Genomic DNA, 19,982 nt, shown 5'->3' with positions numbered 1-19,982 from the left:
GGTTTTTTTTCCCCCTGACCTTTTCCGGTACATGAAGTTGCAGACACGGATTTGTCCATCAAGGAGCAAATAGCTTAAATAGCTAATGCGTGATGAGGTCACTGCTCGATGCCGTATGCAGCGGGGGGAGTCATCACCAGGAAAACCTTGTTCAAAACTTTGATTGCATTGAGATCATTAATGCTGATTTAACTGTTAACTCTGGAATTTAAAATTCATACCAAGAAAGTACAGTTAATATTGCCAAAGATATTTTTCTACCTCTCCATTGACAACATGGTGAAACTCTCCTGGCAAATGAAAAGGTGAAAAGTAGGTCTGGAAGTCAACAGGTCAATGAAAACGTGAGGAAAATGAGGTGGGACACCCATGACTGGAACTTTTTCTGTTCCATTAGGGTCTGACTGTCTCCTCTCTGGAGGGAAGGGCATTCACATTGTTCTGGTGACGACTGCCTCTTCTCTGACTTCAATCTTCGTGGACTGTTTTTTTTATCTCTCTCCTCCACACAGGGTACACCGAGGGGCTTCAGGCTCGCTATGCTGCATGCAACGCCACAAGGAGGGATAAGAAGCAAACAAACATCTGGGTAGCACCTAGCAACCCTGATCAGAGTGTCTGCCTGGAACCTGATAAGCTGACAGGCAGGAGAGGACACAAGAGGTGGAAAGAGTGGGTTATGGCTGCGGGGATGGAAGACTCTCAGGGCTGGAGGGTGTTTTCCCTCTCTGGATGCTAATAGCTCATTAATTATCTAATTTCCTGGGCTACATTAAGTTTTTGATTTACAGCGGAACAGTGGAGAGGATCCTGGCTGGAAACATTATCGCACAATCATGGTTTGTGTCCAAGACTATTGATCTGGCGACCATCAGGGATGCTGGAAACAACTGTTAAACCACACAGAACGCTGCAACCGCCACCGTCTGCAGCATGTTTACTATTTGTCCATCCATCCATCCATCCATCCATCCATCCATCCATCCATCCATCATCCATCCATCCATCCATCCATCCATCCATCCATCCATCCATCCATCCATCCATCCATCCATCCATCATCCATCCATCCATCCATCCATCCATCCATCCATCCATCCATCCATCCATCCATCCATCCATCCATCCATCCCTTGGTGTGTCACAGACTGCAGCTGTTACTCTGCCCTTCTCTTCCATGACCACTCATTTACCCAAACACATTGTCAAACCTAGGAACAGAATACTGAGGTTGGAATTAAGAATCAGTGGGTGAATTTGAAGCACACTTTATGGCTGCAAATAAAAATAAACAAAGCACAGAAAGTATTTGGGAATAATGCTTGACCCAAGTCTGTTTACAGATCAGTGCACCTTAATTGATGCTGTCAGCCCATACTCACTTCCAACCTATCCATTTCAATCCTTAGACAATAACAACATTACAGAGCTCAATAGCTCTTATTCCTATGTGGCAATAATATTTGGATCCCACCTCCTCTCTGTGCAAATCAATGGCATGAGATGCCCTTTGGCTTCATTTTTCATCTTTATTATTGATTGTTGTTCTGCTTTGGAGTGCACTGTCAGCCCAATTACAGGGAATTTAATTGATTTTTCCTCACTAGCTGGGTTAGACTGGATTGGTTTATGCAAAGCAGATCAAACAGAAGTACTCCCTCGACTGCTTTCTATGTGTAAAATACAGCTCTAATGAGCAGCAGCACTCTGAAACTTTCCGAATCTCACCCTAATCTCTCCACACCATTCATCCCCCTCAGCACAAAACTGACAGAAACATGATCACACACAGGGATATGCAGAAAGTAATCCAAGGTATCTTCAATTAGTAGAAAAAAGGATATGCTAATTCCAACGATTCCAAACACGCTAACAACCTTCAGTGCACTGTCATAGCTTGCATTTGGTCCAAATGATATGCCGATAATTCAAACAAATAGACATGATGAAAAAGTGTGTCTCTACATTTGAATTTTCCACAATGACCTTTACAGGAAGGCTTTGCTCATGAAATATACATGACCCTAAACACAATATGTCAGGCAGCTAGACAAGGCTAATTAGCTCCAGGTAAATTCCAAAGGTCTTGATCTCCCCTTAGCTATATACATCCTTCTCGTATACCCACAGCCTCAAAACTGGAACATTTTGAGCCAAATTACAGTGTCATTGACCAGGGAGAGTAAGCTTTCACTGTACTTCGCAAAAGGGACACAGTGAAGGTTCTAAATGGAATCAAAACACATGATCTGTCTCTTAAAATATTATATAATCAAGTTTGATCAAATTCTTTGGATTTAGCTATGTAATTAATTAAAATCAATTTATAAAGATTTAGTCTACAGATTTTTGTTTAGAGTTCTGTAATTAAAAAAATGACAGATTAGCTACAATGATTGTCAATAGGTGTCAACACTTTACGAAATATTGTGCAATTTAGACATCAGAGTCTGCTAATAGCTAATGTATAAGACCTGTTTGTAGCAGTTTGTATGTTTTTTCTTTGTTATCATGGAGCAGTGGAAACATGATGTCTTGGAGCAGTCTATCGCTTGTCTCCTCACTTAAATCTCTACTTTCACATTCCTAGAGGCTGCTATTGGAGCTAACACCCTTCCTATTTGCACCTTGGCCCGGTGTGCAAATGCGTTTGTGCGTCTGTAAGGGAGAGAGTGAGGCCAAGATGGTGCTTTCTCCCGTATCTCTGGGCGCACCCTCGCTGAGCTGTCATCACTCGCTTGCACCGGGTACATGGCACAGCTGCGGGGGAACCACTCTGTGGGGAACCTTCGTTTCCATCTGTCTCCAATTCAAAGTGGCACCTATTTAGAGCAACTCAGCGGCTGTGCATGCCACAAGCCAAAAAAGGCGGGGTGAGGCTTGTTTTAAGGGGGTCAAGATCAAGAGATCCGTAGGACTCGTGTTTAAAGTTTAGGGCCACAAGATTTTATTTACTTTGACATCAGGTTCAATTTTCTTTTCACTTTAACACATTTTTCTCTTTGTTTTCAGTTGATTTGCACGTAGTGTCCTTGAAGTAGTGTTAAAACAAAACCTTTTCAACCGCTACAAAAGTTAAGATTATGAATACGAGGATTTAGACACGCCGGTTTCCAACATTAACTATACAACTCAACAACATTGCTTTGAACCCTATCAGCCCACGTCAGTTTATTATCACAGCGAGTGTACTGTGCATGCATGACCATGTGCAGCCGCCTGTGCACGTTTGTACGCACCGCTCGTTCCGGAGCTCGCGTCTGCGCCCGGTATGAGAACCAGCTTAATTTAGCAGGTGTGCTTTGACAGTTCTTGAATGAGCGCCAAGTCTGCTGTAGGAAGGATAAGGGAGAGGAGGCACTCAGTGTGCATCTGCGTGGAGCTCAACTGTGACAGATGGGGACGGTTTAACTTATAGAGTTCTGTTAGGAGCTGGAGGTTTTTCTAATGCTGTCTGTGCCAAACAGGTGTGTATTCTAAAAACACCACCGAGAGGGAAGGTGAACAAGCCTCGACTGACTTATTTGTCTAGCACTTCTCATGATAGATGGAAGCAGTTTGCAAGTATAATACCAAGGTTTTTTTTTTCTTTTTAATTACTTTGAGTTCTTTTTTTTTTTTTTGCACACTGAGCATTTTCACCCTTTGTTGTCAGCAGAAGGTCAATGATTCAGTGATCCGGTTCGTGTTGAAGTTTCCTGGTTTACTGTTGGACCTTTCAAAAAGTGAGGTGTTTGCTGAACTGTACAATATTTTGCAGGCCAAGATATGGAGGACATAACAGTAATTACAGCATTAACAATATGGCTAATGCTTAGTCTGGCAGTTATTTGTAGCCAACACAACTGTAATAATTCTTGTTTGTCTCAGCAGATTAAACAGAATAGCAACAAGGCTTAGAGGGAAAAAAAAGGCTCTTGGAGGGACTAATCTACATTTCCTACAACCGTTTTTGAAGTTTTGGAACTTGGAACAGTTAAGGTTACAGTTTATATACTAAGTAAACTACTAAATTGTTGGGCGTACACCAGTATGAAGGATTTCAAATGAAAAACTAAAACCTGGCCTTTAAAAACTTGACGTTGCAAGTCAAGAAGAGGCAGTGTTCTGGTTGGCCTCCTCAACCACAGACAGTCTTATTGACCGAGAACTTAACTGTTTGAGTGCTGCAGCACAGGCAAATGTCATGACACAGTTCCTACTGGCAGTTCTCCACATCCGTTTGTTCACACAGTTTGGGCACGAGGTGGTTTGTTTGCTCTCTAAACATACAGTAGGTCTGCATTGCTCATAGGTGACCAAATTCCTTACCGTCCAAGGATCGTGCTCGATACACCCCCCCCCTTTCAGTCGAAAGGCTTTCCTAGGTCACCAGAAAGTAATGACATCAAAGGTGTTTACATTCTTCCATTTAGCATCCATAATCAACATGCTAACTCTAGCTTATACATTGCTTCCAAGATCCTCAGCCATGGCCCTCACTTGGAGTTAGATCCCAGAAGCAAGTAAAATAGATCTGGGTTTTTTTTTTAAAAAAAGGTAAAATGCAGATATCTGGATGAAATGCAGGTAGGTATTATAATTATATAATACCCTGGTGGCAACAAAGTGTGTTAACTGTATGAAAACCACTCTAACAAGTCTGAATCTCCTCCTCTGTTGGACAAAGCACAATTTAATCTATTTCCCCCCATTTCCACCAGTTCTCTTAAGGTTGTGGACATATAAACTGTGGTTAAAATCATCAGCCCTATAAGAAGTAAAGCCTTTAAGTGCCTCTAAATCTGGAACAACCCCGCAGTGAGTGTTTCCTCCGAAGGCTATACTGATGGCTGCGGGGTTGAGGAGTTCAGCCAGTAAACGGTGGCCATGTGTCTCCCAGGTAGACGAGTCCATATGGCAGGTTTCTCATCGCCAGATGCCAGCTGTCCCAACTGCTGACTTTCACATGCGTTCCTTTTAGTGTTCCCAGTGAAAGGTTACATTCAGCCTACACTGCGACCGACACAGTGAAAGAACTTCTTTTCAGTGGCATTCAGGAATTGTGCTTACTTAATAATAGGACAGTTAATGGAGTCTAGAAAGAAAAGTGTGTTGTTCCTCTGCATTTTTGATACGCCGACAAAGTTGCAAGTTATTTTAATTCTCTCCTGCATGCTGATGTGAGTCATAATGAAGTCCTGGTGTGTCGTGCTGCTGGATCTGTATTTGGTGAGGGGAGCCTGTATGTCATTGATAGAGGGATCTCTTTGACACGGCTGCTCTAGCCCATCGCATCTGGAAGCCAGTAGCGGCAGCCGCTGGGGGGAGATAAGACGAGGCTAGCCACTCGCCTGTAAAGCATGTTTTGCCCCTCTCTCCCCAGTTCTCTCCTCCTTTCCCACTTCGTGCTCTCTCTCTCTCTCTCTCGCTCTCTCTCTCGCTCTCTCTCTCTCCACCCATTCTCCCCCCATCATCCTCCTGACCTCATCTCAGGGGAGAAGGCACCACTGGGTCGCTTCTGTGATAGCACCTGCCAGAACCAGAGCTGGCCTCTGGTGATTATGGGGGAATCATTATCTCTCCCTACCCAAAAACTCATTCTATACCTGCCAACATTTGAGAGGAGGGGGCAAAGGAGCACAGGCTTCTATAACACATAACATAATTGTGTGTGTGTGTGTGTGTGCGTGCATGTGTGTGTGTGTGTGTGTGTGTGTGTGTGTGTGTGCATACATGGATGGAAACAGGGACAGGTTACTGTGCAGGTACAGTGTATAGTTGATAATCTATTTTTAACTCACCACTGAGTGTGATGCATGTCAACGGTTAATTGATAAATTGAGTTGATTTCGTGGGTTGATTTTTATCTTTGTTTATGTAAAGCGCGCTAAAGGTAACCTTATGATGATAATTATCTGTGAATAAATCTTTTATTGAACGCCATTTATCCCCATCAGAAGTTGCAGGGGGTGCTGGATCCTATCCCAGCAGCCACTGGGTGAGAATACACCTGGACAGGTCACACAGATGATACACACACCATTCACACGCCCACCAGCAGTTCAGAGTCGCTAATTAAGCGTGCACATTTATGGACAGTGGGAGGAACACAGCGCGAGCAGGCATGTTTCCAGTGTGAGGGGAGAAAGAAGTTAATTAATGTGAAGTCTGTTTAACGCTACATGACTTTTAGTACAATCTGTCACTCTTGGCAAATGTTTTAGCCTGTTGACAAAAGCCCAGATCAGAGCCAGATTGGCCTTCAATGGAGTCACCAATTAGGCTTATGAGAAAATATTGACACATTAAAATAAAGCTGTAGTTTGTTTTTTTTGGAACTTTTTTTAAATCAAAAGCTCAGGTCTGCTCTGAGGTTGATTAAGTGCGAAGTGATCCTGTGAGTAACGTTCCTCCCTCCTTATATTATGACAGGTAAAAACGAGAAGAAAAAGGACTTTTTTTAGAAACAGCGTGACGTCTCACCTCTCGGTCTTTTCGTGTGAACTGGAAAATAACTGATACTCGGAACCGGAGACATAGTTTCACATAGTGTGAACTTCAAACACTTTCATGTTTGTCAATTGCACAGCAAGCAGACCGGTTCGTTGCGTATTTATTCTCTTTGTATTATAAAGGGCTGCCCTGCCACCTGTTTCTGCCGAGCAGTTGATTTCTTCATTCTCGTTTTCTTCAGTATCGTACTTACAAGGTTTCTTGATTTAATCAATCGGGTTATTGAGCTCTCCAGGAATTTAAATCGTAACTTTACTGTGACTGTTGTAAAGATTTATGGACATTTTAAGATATTTAACAGAGCGATGTGGGGTGAACTTACTGATTACGCAAATGCTATCTAAATTCTTAGCAGCATCCTGGATTTATACAGGGATAAATACCCCCCATCGCTCTCTGTTCAACACCCAGAGATTGAGAGGAACATACTCTTGTCTCACTTCCTCACTGCTGATGACCGTGCGTGTTGGTTTCACCAGGCGCATGGCACATCTGTGTGTTCACATCCTCTCTCACTTCTCTCAACACACAAAAATATGCGAGCGTTATGTTTGCGTATGTGTTTGCAGGTTTGTTTTTGTACATACGCAAGCCCAAACACTGGTATTTCACTCATTATTTGTGGTCTAACTGACTTGACTGACTGGTGCCGGAAGTTTTCAGCACCTTGGTTTGGGGTTACACATAAATTTGCTACGATGATGACGTACTGACTTCATGGCCATGACCTGGAAATTAGGTGGAAGCCAGCAGTGAAAGGTTTGTTGCACTGGCTCGTGTGTGTACGTGTATGTGTGTGTTGTCATATTCAAAGACCACTTCACCAGAATCCTGGGTTAATGAGTCCTTAGAGGTCAGGGTCAGAAGTCAAGAAGGTGATGGCAAATGTGTTACGTGAGCTCACCTGAAAGCTGCTTTCAGCTGTCCCAGCTTTGGAGTGTTTGCTTTGATTTCGCTAATTGTAAAGACAAAAATTGTGTGTATATATATATTTATATATTGCCAAGAAGACAGCTTGTTTCCTTTGATTTTAAAGAGGCACAGTTTTGTCAATGCCATCAAGTTTTTATTTACACATTTCTCTACAAATAATGTTGATGACACTTGCTTCTTTGTTTCAGCCAATGTAGTTTCTTTCTTTTTATCAAATACACCATCAAACAATAATGTATTCATACATATATTCAAGAAAATGATTGCATCAGTGGGTCATTGGGCCATCTTGATTATTCAGACTTAAGCTGGGGTAAACGAAACCATCACTCTGGCCCCCGAGCAAGGTGCACAGAAGAAGAGGATCCTGGAAGGAGGGAAGAGAGAAACAGCTGTTTCCTGACAGAGGAAGCCCAGATGGAGGCCCAGGTCCTGCTGTCTACCACTATCACAGCAGCCAGAGCTGTTGCACATCGGTGGGGGTGGAGGGAGTGTCGTCCTGCAACACGCACAAACACCGATACTGAGTGTACCACATGAACACACACTTCTCTTTTCAGGCAGCGTTGTAGGAGGGTTGCGATGAGAGCACAGCCCCTCAGCCAACCGACACGAGACTGGCTGACCTACTATGACACACACTCTTTCACACACACTTATTGCTGGAAGGCACTGCGGCAAAGAGTTATACCTGTGTGAAAAAGATGAGAGAAGATCTACCCAAAACAGGAGCCAAGTGCCATAAAAGGAGGCATCAAAAGAAGACTGAAGACTGCTGATGTGATCCAACACATGCTCCCTAATGTTCATTAACTGTAGTTAAACTACCTGAGGAACCCAGGAATAAGACAAGGACCAACATGATGAAGAGGTGAAAGACAGAAGTGGAAATAACCTTGATTTTTTTTTTTTTGCTTGTTTTCTCTGTTTATAGTTGTAGGTCCTTGTCCCTGCAGTTCCAGTGGGTCATACAGTGATCTGCTCCCAAAGACTAAGTTGTTAGGTCATGTCAGAGGGAAACCACAATGCCTGAAGGACACAAGGAGGAGACGGTCCATCAGTAGACTCGTATAATATAGTGGAACTTGTGGAGTCTGACTGCCTTCTATTTATTGCACCGCTTGCACCTGAACACCATCGTAACGCGCTCAACATTTACATCTTATCCTCAGTTTGAAGGTCCTTGCATTACAACATAGTTTGAGAAGCTATTAAGATATTCGCAGCTGCGATTTTGAAGGACAAACATGTCTTGTGAGGTTTACCCGGAACACCAAAGGAAAGCCGACCTCAGAGCTGAGACGTCCCCTGCTTCAGCGTTCGCTCCACATGTGCCCACGGTCACGCTGATCAGCCACCGCAACCCGAGGGACAAACGAGGTGCCCACCAGCTCCAACTGGGAAGGTTCGACTCGAGTCTGGTAAACAGGAGCCACTACAGATACAGCGAAGGTAGGAGTTTGTCTTCTTAAAGGACCTATTTTATGAAAGCAGACTGGCAGCGATGAGTGATGGAGGGTCCCACTGCTGTCAAGTCTGCTCATTAATTTGGAATGATTGACGCTTAATCAGCTTGTGTTGACTTAGTGCATCATGCTATAATGGCAATTTGATGTGAAATCTGATGACTGAAGAAATGTTTTGAGTGCGAGGATGATGTGCGGAGTTGTGCAAAGTGATTTTGTCTACTATTTTCCTGAAATCTGTCCCTTAAGAAAAGCCAGTTAAATTGGTCACCAAGTGCAAGTCAGTATTATCCATTAGAAGAGATAAATGTGGCATATTTGTCTTGTGTCACAAGCAAGGAAGGGAAGAGTTCTTTCAGGCACTGTGGGTGGGTTGCTGTGTGAGCCTTCCTCTGGATTTCCCCATGAAGCTGCTTGGGACAAAACAAGGTCCTGGAGTCTCATTGTTACATTCTCCATAATGCACACAGAGGTCAAGTCAATGCATCAGACCAAATGTGGATTTAAAAAAAGACACTTAGAATAAAATGTAGAGGGGAAAAAAAGTAATTGATTCTCAAAGTCCGGAAACACCGAAGCAGCGCCGTTAGCTGAAGGTCTTCACTTGAATCAGTCAAGGGTTCAAGGAAAGAGAGAGATACATTAAGAATCAGACATTAAAGGCCCATTTTTTGTCGACTCTAAATATGTAGAAACTGTAAGCTGGAGTGAAGACTAATACCCAACAGAGTGAATTACCTGCAGAGTCTGCCGTCTCTTGGCGGTAATGAGCTTTGTGAACGTTGCAGTGATAAGGCCTCCATAATTAGGCTTAGTCATAAGCATCCCTGCTGTAATTCTGTGATAAAAACCCAGTAGAACTTTGGTGCCGCCGCTCCGAAAGTATTCATCTCTGCGCCTGTGCACAAAGGAATTCTGAATTTTAACCGTAAACACAGCACTGTCTTCATCGAATGTAGCATTATGTGCATGCGGCCGTGTGTGTATTCGGGGCAGGGACGGTCCGGCAGTGTGTTCAGATTGAATGGAGAGGTAGTAGTAATGTGGGAGGAAGAGCGTGCATGCATTAGTGTGTGTTAGAGAGCGAGCGGGAGAGGTGTTGTGAGCTGCAGTATAGGCTTCCTGTGAGGGAGCAGATGTCGCAGAGCTCAGGCACAGCTGCGACGAGCGATAACTGTGGTGGCAAGAATATGTCGGCACGCTGGCTCTTCTCCCTGGGTCTTATCAGCCATGCACACATGCGCGCGCGCGCACACACACACACACACACACACATGCACTCTTATGTAGACCAGTACAATAAGGAACTGCCACCCAGCACTAGCACACCCTCACAGCAAGCCCTGATAGAGTGAGGAAGGCAATAAAAGAGATGGAGAGAGGAAGAAAAGGAGCAAGGACTAAATAAAGGGACTTTGAGGGAGAAGGTGCAGTGAATCCCTTACAAAGCTTTGGCTCATGTCTGCTGTATCACAGACGCCGTAACTTTGTGCCAATCCTAATCCTCTATAGCTCAGAACGGGCTATATTTCACCATTTTCTCTGGCAATGTTGGTTTCTGTGTCAGTCCTGTGAGTTTCTGGTCAAACAGAATTGGTCCAGGTCCGTTAAGGCCCACCTTAATTGCTTGGGAAGAAAAACAGTCAGAAAATTGATTTAGAATGTTTCCTCGACTTCCCCTGTTTTCACCGACTTGGTGACCGGCCTAATTCGCACTTAATTATTCGCTGTCTGTGAAGATTTGAATCGTCCATGAATAAAATGAACTAATCTCAAAGAAACACAACTGCAAGCAAATCAATGCAGCAGAGATTGTAATTGTGAGATTTTAGGAGATACTGGTGGCGACGGTGGAGAAACAGTGAATCGGGAAGAAAAATTAAGTGAAGGGCATGTGTGGGTGGAGAGGAGAGGTGATGATGAGAGAGAAGGCGGGATAGAGAGCGAGTGTTAAAGTTACCCTTTCTATTTCCTCGGCACCAGCTTTGCGGTTTCTACGAGGAACAGATGTTCACAACTTGATACAGTGCCTCATCCCCCTCCACTCACTATCTCTGGTGCCAGCACAACCAACTGTCTACACGCACGTGCGCGGACACACACACACACACAGAGTCTCACTCAGGCTCACTTCTGTATTGGGTGTATTTACCTGCAAGCTGAGGACTTTTTACTGTCCATTTCCCTCTGAGTCCAGGCTGCATGTCCTGTTTTTAGAGTAAACACTTGATAGAATCTGGTGTTACTTCCTTTTTTTTTCTCCATTTTGCGCTTCTCTAGTTCAGCCACGACATTTTTATCACCTTGTCTTTGAGATGCTAGGCGCAGCCATTTATTATGCTCGTTTGCAGGGTGACGCATGCTGAAGATCTTCTACGTTTATATTAAAGAACATTAGAAATCTGCTTGAAAAAGTAATGCCAGTCTATATTTTTAATAGAAAGAGCCACGCATGCTGGAACAAAGACCTAAAACATCAGCTGTGGAACCTTTATTTCCACCGACCTGCAGTGAAACAATACTCAGAGTCGAGCATCACAAAGGACTTTTCCCTCCTGAAGAGAGTGGATTGAATTTTGAAATCCCATCATGTCTGTATGATTCAAACAACCAACACTCTGCTGCGTGAGTGCGAGCAAAATGCCGGGAGGGTTTGGGGGAGTCTATGGGTCCAATTTGTCAAAGTAGCGTACTGGTGAACATGCTCGAGAGGGTGGGTCAATCATCTGTTACGCCACGCCATATTACCACAAGCCTCTCTTTTACATCCCCTTTCATAGTGTTGTAGAAGCTTTTGAGGACCAGCTCTTGTACATTAACGCAAAGTGAGAGGAGATCCTCTTCAGAGCAGAACCAGAAGCTGTGTTTAAAGTCCAAAACTCATATACAGGTGGACGAGACCCATGTATATCAGTGATTCAATTGGCCTTAAAGGGGAAAAAAATCACTGAGAGACATTCGCACTTCCCCTTTTCATGAGCAGAGCCTTCAATCATGACTTTTATGGGGACTCTAACATAAGACTGTTGTCTGTTGGAAGTGCATTAAAACAGAGAGGAAGGAAGAAAAGAGAAGCGTGCAGACACAATAGGTCTAGAATGTCTTTCAGTCAACTCAGAGCCTTATCTCATTTTAACACAAGTCTTTGACTGCCACTAAAAGAAAGGATTTATAATGTGTGTGCAGACGAAATGTTACCAAGTTGTTGTTTTTTTCCAATTTCATACTGAAAAAAGGTCATTTCATTACTAGCACAAAACCCAGATCTGGTTCTAATGATTCAGAAGGCACAGAGTGTTATAGCGGTAAATAGGAAGCTGTGTGGTGAGAGAAAGATAGAGGAACAAAAGAAAAAGAGGACAAAGGTCGTTTATATCTGCATCACAGCGAGGAGAATCCATCATCGTAAGTTCCCACTGCGTTTGGGTTTATAGTGCAGTTTATCAGGATGGCCACATGGAGTGTTGCCTGTAACCCTGTGACCGCTCAACAAAAGGCCAAATTAAGAGGAGTAAGAGGCTGTCGCGCAGAGAGGCTGGCAGGTTGACTGACGCTGTTCCAGCAGAGAATAGCATCCTGTCAATCCTGGAGATGTCACCTTGACAGGAATCCTGTCCCGGATACAACCCCCATCACCAACCTCTCTGTCACCCAAGGCCACACACATCTACGTATCCACATGTTCTCAATAAAAAAAGAGCCTTACCAATGAAAGCATATGTACAGTGTTGGGGCAATGGGTGGGAGAGAGAAAATGAGGAAAAATGGAGAAAAGGAGTACACCCTGTCTTTCATAAATACAAACACGCTGGAGTCGCCAAATAATGATCATTGCCTTTGTGCATATCCCTATCACTTGTGTTTGACCATTTTAGACCTGCACACAGGTCTAATTGGTCAGATGGAGGAATTATTTGATTCCAGTTGACGACCTTCATTCATCAGTTTTCAGTAGGTCAGGTGGGACTGTAGCTGGTACATTTACGAGTGGTGTGTTGGCTTTGTTCACTTTATATTTGCATGCATCTAACAGACAGACTGCAGTGTGTAGACAGGTGTAATGCTCCTATTTTAAATCTACCTGTTATACCGTCTTTTCCTCTGTGTCCTATATGCCTATTTCTTAGTCAGAGTTCAATAAAGGTCAACAATTGTTATACATTCATAGTGAGATGTTTCGTAACAACGGATGTAGAAGAGAAAATCATATAAACTTATCTACAACTTGCTGAAATAAGCATCATATCCTTATCTTTTGGCCAGCCCTGGCCTGTTTGACAGTCATTTTTAATGTGAAAAAAGACCTATAATAAAGAGATGACCTAAAAAAAAAGAAAAAAATCTGTATTTATCCTGACAGCATTTCATCAAAAGACCACATACATCCATTTTACAAGCCCATCCAGACCGCATTTAAAGTCAGTTTATGTGATATTCATTCAGTTTTGTTTGGTCACCATTTGATTTTTAAACAAATTTTGTGCGCGTGCATGTGTGCGCGCGCGAATTACGGTCAGCGTTTGTTGTGGTCTTCGTCGGGATATGAGGAAACAGCGGCCCCTACAGGCAGACAGCGGGAACAGTGAAACAGTAAACTCCGCTTTTAGTGCTTTCTTCATGAATCCAAAATTAACGGTAGAAATTGTAAAACGTGTGTAGTAATTACGTAACCGTATGGTAAATTGTTTCGGCTAATAAGGTGATAAAGTAAACCTTCATTTCCTCTGTAAGGTATTCCAGGTTTACACCCTCCGTGAACGTATTGTTAATAACTTTGCGCAATTGCAATAACATGTTTTACATTCTTCCGTTTTGATCTATTGCAATCTCACAGAGGATTCCTTTGGCATTGACGGAGAGAGGGAGAGAGAGAGGGGGGGAGAGAGAGAGAGAGAGAGAGAGAGAGAGAGAGAGAGAGAGAGAGAGAGAGAGAGAGAGAGAGAGAGAGAGAGAGAGAGAGAGAGAGAGAGAGAGAGAGAGAGGTTAGGAGCTCCAGATGGTGTTTAAACGCAGACAGAAGGCTACAGCCAGGACACAGAGAGAGGAGGAGGAGGAGAGAGCTACGCGCACTGGGCCCTTTTACTTCACTCATCAGTGAAGAGAAGAGAATAAACGCCCGGCTGAAAACACGACATTTGTTTAGTGCAAGGAAAGAGCGCTTAAAATATACCTAACTGACCGAGCGAGAGTGGTTCTGTCCGGGAGAAGTGAATCTTTTATAGAGACAGGACGGCGGAGGAGCGGCGCGTCGGAGGCGCAGGACCACACATAGACCGTGGTTGTGCAGAAGCTGACTGATGTAAAGAAACTGAAAGAAAGAAGAACTGGTCTCAACGGAGCCTGTCGGGACGTATTCCTGGCCGAACTGTGACCGACAGAAGAGGGTTCTAAAGTTGTTACTGCAGGAATAATATAGGCGCACCGCGCGGACAAGAGGATCCGCATCCTGAACGTGTGAGTGTCCATGGGGACGCCAGGATTTGTGGACTTATTTGCAAAATAGAAACCGACGAGTAGTTCTGTCTGTTTTAGCAGACAGATTCGGACTGCGGAAAGAAAGGACGTCTTTGAATTCAAAGGTGTATTTTTGTAGTGTTGTTTTTTATGATCTGGGATGTAAAATGAGCAAAAGAGCGGATTTACGCGACTGGGACAAGTTGTGATTTTTCTTTCTCTCACTCCCTTCAAATCACAGTCAACACCAAAAGCTGTTTACTGTCTTCAAACGAACAAAAAACAGGCTGCAAAACCAAAGACATTCGTGTTCTTAAGGACCCAAGGCTTTGATTTTTGTTTTACTGTTCCGAGAATTCAAATACCTCATAATTTATTAGAAGATTGAAAGTCTAGACTCCCGCTTTCATTTTGAAGGAAAGTTTTGCATTTTATTCTATATGGACTCTGTTGTTCGTTCTCCTCTTAATCGCCTGCTCGACAAACTAAATAAAAAAAGGGGGACAACACGTGTGTTTCCCTGGACTCTTCTGCAAAGGCTTTAAAACCCCAAAAATGACGAGGATCGAGACGGTATAGAACCAGTTTCAGAACCGATTCGGTGGATTATCACCGCTACAATTACCTCAGTTTGACCTCGACCTTCACGAAGTAAGTACCTGCAAACTACCACAGCACGTCTGTTATCATGTGCGTTGCTTTTAAATTCATCTTGTTGGGAATGCAAGACTACAGCGTGTCATTATATTATAAAGTGCTGTTTCATTTCAAAGGCAACAGCTCCACATTAAACTTAAATTGTCTGAAATGTGCGAGAATAGAGCAGCAAAGTAGTGAAGGTGAATGCCAAGAGTGCTATTTTTGTAAACCAATATTTAATAATTAATATTTATGATGGAAATAACACCTTTTTTTTAATGCAGGCGAGAATTGCTATTAATGTAAATGCAATGACATTGACAGTGCTGGAAACTGTGATATTCAGTGTAAAAGCAGGAAAGCAAGGGGGAGGCAGATGAACCGTCTGAAGACAAAGTGATGAATCATTATTGTCTTTGAACTTGGTGCGCACCTGAACCAATCAGAGGTGACGTTGTGATGAGCACTGTTGACATTTAGCCTCAATGAAGTCCTGTGCTGCTTCTGAAAGACCCTTCGAGTTCGGTCGGTGTAGTTCTGTGGTCGCGTTGACCTGCAGGCACAGTAAGAATGGAGGTCGAACGAGTTTGAACTGAAAAGTGAGCTTGAAAGGTGAAATTGTGCATTCATATCAAACCTTGTGACCGAATGTGGCGACACTCCCTGTGAAAGCAGGTACCCAGTTGAACAGCCTCTCATTTCCAGCCTGGGAGTGCAACAGTATAACACTCAGGCCATTTTCTCTGCATGACACAGCCCTACATAATTGGCCCTGGTAAATATCGCCTGAATTATTGAACAGCTGATAATAGTCTTGAACAATGGACAGGAGGTTGCAGAGGTGAAACCGCAGTGCAGACACCCCTGCTTCACCGCACATTTTATGCCTCCTTCAGCAAGCATCTTCCGCCCTGACCATCCCATCGCTCCATTTACCGTGGGCAGCCGCACGCCCGGGCAGATGTCCCCACTTCATCGTTAAGTAGCCCCTTTAAAAGCCTGTCCAATCATGATGACCCCAGCACTCCGTGTGAAATTATTCAGGTCCAGCACAGAGGCCTTTTTTCGTGTACAGAAGGAACAAAGAATTGAATGAAGCTGTTTTGAATGAACAATAGCAGGCAAAGCAACAAGTCAGCAGAAAATGTATCCTTCGCTTCCCTGTGCTAAACCATTAATCAGTCACACGTCTGAGGGAAAAATATTCAAAGTGGAGGCACTGCGAGTCAGTGCTGGCTGACCCGGGCGCTGTGTTTACGTGTTTAATGTACAAGTGTGTGGGCTTGTTGAGCATGCTTTGTGTGTGTGTGGTAATTATTCTAATCTAAATGCAGGCAGTGCAGGTGAAACCGGCTGTCTCCTAATTAATGAGCCGAGCAGATGGCCTCGGGTGGGCGGGAGCTGCCAGTGCACAGTGAGCCGGTCAGGTGGTCAGCGCGACCACGGACACCTGGGCCCTCATGCGTCCGTGCACGTCATCGGAACAGCACACTCATAATTATCTTATAATTAATGTATTTGACGGTCCCTTTTTTTTTTGTTATGGCAGAATTTAGCTTTTCCTTCCTTCCTCAGATCATCTGCAGATAGGTGAAGAGGCTTCGAGAACGCGAACGCGGGGCAAAGCCTCTGGTTAATTTGCACTGCAGACAACAGAAAGCCACTAAAAGTCTATCACAGTGGAAAACAAAGAGGCCATAATTGGTGCTGATTTAAGTGTTCGGACCCTCTCAGTGCCTGTGTATTCACAGTAGCAGCAAAAATAGCTTTTAAGTATCAGACAGCAACGTCTTGCGTGTGAATATGATTTGATTTCTTTGTGGTGGTTCTATTGCTTCTGTACATGTATGTGCATTAACAGTATGGTTAATGATGCAGCAAATGTATGTTTCCATTTGAATATGGGAGCCGAAGTGTCATCGTGGGTGAAATGAAGTATTTTCTGGTTCTGCATCTCTATGGTTTCTCTGTTGTTTATCCTCATACACACTGGGAAGGGTGAGTGTTTGTGACTCTGTGTGTGTGTGTGTGTGGGGGGGGGGGAGTGTGTGTGTACTCTGCCCTGGTCTGTTCCACATGTGTTTGACATTACTGTGACAAGGCTGCCCAGCCTCTCAGGGGAGATGGAGAATGTCAGAGACTAGAGCGGAGAAGCGAACAGCTTCCCAACATCTGGATGGAATGAGAAACACACTGGTTGGATGGCTGGCCTGCGTCTCCACAGCGTGGGAGCAGAGCAAAGGGTGGAGGCCAAGTAAAAAACCCCAAATGTGTGTGAAATATCACTCTTTCCCCCCTTTTTTTATTTGTTCGTCGGCTTCTCCGCACGTGCAAACACAAAATCGGCCTCCCAAGGATAACACGCATTTAGGCGCTGTTAGTCATAATACTGTTTTGCATCCACTCACATTATCCGTTTCTTTTATGGAATACGGAATGGGTCAGATATTCTTGCTCTGACATTTATAGCTGAGTATTTGCAGAAATAATTTGTTGAATTGAATCCTCATTTCACTTCAACGTATAGAGCACTGGCAAAATTGCATCCTCAATTATGCATTTCAGAAGGAAGGCGCGTTTCAGAGTGCGCACCTACTCCGCCGTCAATGCCTTTGCAAACAAATGTCGCAACATCGCACGCAGCGTGCGTGCCTATCGCAGAATTGCTGTCAGTTTCAGCCAAAACAGAAAACATGCCTTCCTCCTCCTCCCTTCCTTCAGTTGTGTCTCTTTCTCTTGCAGCTCTTGCTTTTTTCCACCTTCCTCACCTGCCCTCTGACCCCTAGCCCTTTTTTTAAACCCTCTTCGCCCGCCTGTCCCGTTCTGCCCACGGCACCTTCTCACCTCAAAGTCCCCGCGCCTCATGGTAGGAAGTCTGTTCCGACAAGCGTCAGACATGGGAAACAGCTGGACTAATCTCCAGGAGGTCAGAGCTCTGTTTTAATCAGACCAATTTGACAGGCCAACAGAGAAAATGGGAAGTTCATATCACCGCCGCTACCTGATATAATGAATCCCTCCCTTTCCTTTTGACCCACGGCGGGGCCTTTATCACTGGCAGGAGGTAAACAAGCACAAAGGAACACACGGGCTGAAGTTATTAAGGCCTCGAGTCCACAGCAGTTCTGTGTAGACGTCTGAGGAAGAACATGCAGGCAGAGATTGGGAAGGAAGGCACCGCTCTTTCATTCACTCTCCCTGTCTTTTTTTTTCTCGGCCTCCTCCTATGTACAGTAGTTGAGAAATCTGAAGGGGGAAAAAGGCCGTTATCTCCTGGAAACAGATCCTGTGCCACACAGATGGTTCCGTCTCTCCCTTCAAATGGGATACTGAGCCATTGAGTGCCGTTGTGTTACCAGTGTACAGACCATAATCTCGGCTCCAGCCTTCCTTCCTCTGCCTCTCTCTCTCTCTTACACACACATAGAGACATACAGAATAGCATTGATTGTATAGTAATATTTTCGGAAGGCTGGCAGTTTTAGTGTATGAGAACAGTGGAATCTTAGAGGACTGGGTGGTTGTCTGGCATTTTAAGTCAGAAGGAGGCTCAGCAGGGTGCATGTTTAATGATCTTTTAAGACATAGATTAGTAATGTGCTCTGACCTCTTACATTATGGAGAGGTTTATCTGTACCTCTGCAGGACTTTTGGAGAGAAAACTGCAATGCTATTGCTAGTAGCAAATAATCATCCAATCGAAGAGATTTTTATAACAGCGGCAGCTTTCTTTTCTGTCCAGTTGGAGGACAGCATCTTAATTTGTCAATTAGCTCACATTATCAGCATGTTACTGGCACTGCAGCCACACTCTTCACCTGCTTGCTGTATTTGTGACCGCGTCCCACAGTCGGCTGGTGTCCCAGAGGGGTTAGCTGGTATTTATTTCAGCAGGTTCCAACGTGAGCTGGCTGTAAGCTAAATAGAGAAACTGTCAGAGCCTTGTCACATGAATGCTGCCCCCCACCATACTCTCCACCAGCCACAGTTTGTTTCCTCGTGGCCAGCGTGTGTATGTGTGACATCTTTGGGGGTCCTGCAGGATAATACAGAGCACCTTCTCTGTGCCTGGGTAATGTCAGGAGCCATTGTTGCTGTCCCTGAGGGTCCAATGAAGAGGCATGAGCGATCCCAGGGAAGCAGGCTGCAGACATCATTGTCAGCTTCATAGTGACAGAAGAGGCATTTGACACCGAGTGAAATGAAATACACGACATCAAGTAGGCGAATGGCTAAGCTTCTGGTAGTTTTCCCTAATAAAAGACACACCAGTGTGGGGATCTTAACACAGAAGAGAAATATACACTAAGACATGCATCGAGAGTCAGGGGTTAAGGTTAAAAAGGGTGTATGTGCATATATGCGTGTTGCTAGGGTCAAATCTAAATCTTTTGTACCTCATAAATCAGCAGACAGTGGTGGTGACGTAAGAACAAATAGAGCTTCTCTCTGCTGCAGCTGGCCTGAACGAGAGAGAAACAGGAGAGAGGAACACAGGGAGGAAAGGAGAGAGCAGGACAGCAGCTGTTAGGCCTCCATCGCACACCTGTCACACAGGAAGTAAGCGCTGGCCACTGTTTCCTGGATACCCTTCCTCAAACACTGTTCCTAGTAGAATTAGAGGGAGGACATCTGCTCCAAGGAAGAGACACAGAGGTAGGTTTTAAAAAGATGTATTAGAATGAATAATCAAGTGCGGATTTCTGTAATAATAAAAAATGAAAATTATGTGTTTTGAAAATAAACCCACAGATTCTCATGCCCGGGTTGCATTTCTTCATACAATCCTTCTTGCTTGTGCATCCAAGTTAAGAGGATGTTTGTGTTATGGCGGAGCTCCCTGACAGACAGGTCACTCAGTGGAGACTTGAGCCTAACTCTCCCACATAAACTCAACAGTAGGACATTCCCACGCTAGCCTGTCTCAGCTGCCCCACCCAACCCCGCCTATGACCGACATGAGTTAATCCAGATGTCGGTGCTCGTTCGCAGACG

At 44.2% G+C, this 19,982-nt stretch overlaps 1 protein-coding gene across 14 annotated transcripts in view; it reads left to right on the top strand.

Annotated features, from left to right (window-relative positions):
- Window positions 1-7,966: 7,966 nt before the first annotated feature.
- The window catches only part of cbfa2t3 (CBFA2/RUNX1 partner transcriptional co-repressor 3), a 33,681-nt gene continuing 21,665 nt past the window's right edge, over window positions 7,967-19,982 (top strand). For 4 of the 14 annotated variants that reach the window (XM_029846155.1, XM_029846154.1, XM_029846153.1 and 1 more), the window contains exon 1: window positions 7,969-8,880. In XM_029846155.1, the coding sequence (XP_029702015.1) occupies window positions 8,676-8,880 (205 nt within the window). In that variant the 5' untranslated portion in view covers window positions 7,969-8,675. Of the gene's footprint in view, window positions 8,881-12,740; window positions 15,000-19,018; window positions 19,644-19,982 lie in introns of those variants that run through there. The other 10 variants (XM_029846149.1, XM_029846151.1, XM_029846161.1 and 7 more) reach the window with 8 other exon arrangements.

This window comes from Takifugu rubripes, chromosome 13 (genome assembly GCF_901000725.2).
Source record: "Takifugu rubripes chromosome 13, fTakRub1.2, whole genome shotgun sequence".
NCBI classification, from domain to species: Eukaryota; Metazoa; Chordata; class Actinopteri; order Tetraodontiformes; family Tetraodontidae; genus Takifugu; species Takifugu rubripes.
The sequence above is the reverse complement of the archived record's forward strand: the minus strand, read 5'-3'. Positions and strand labels throughout refer to the sequence as shown.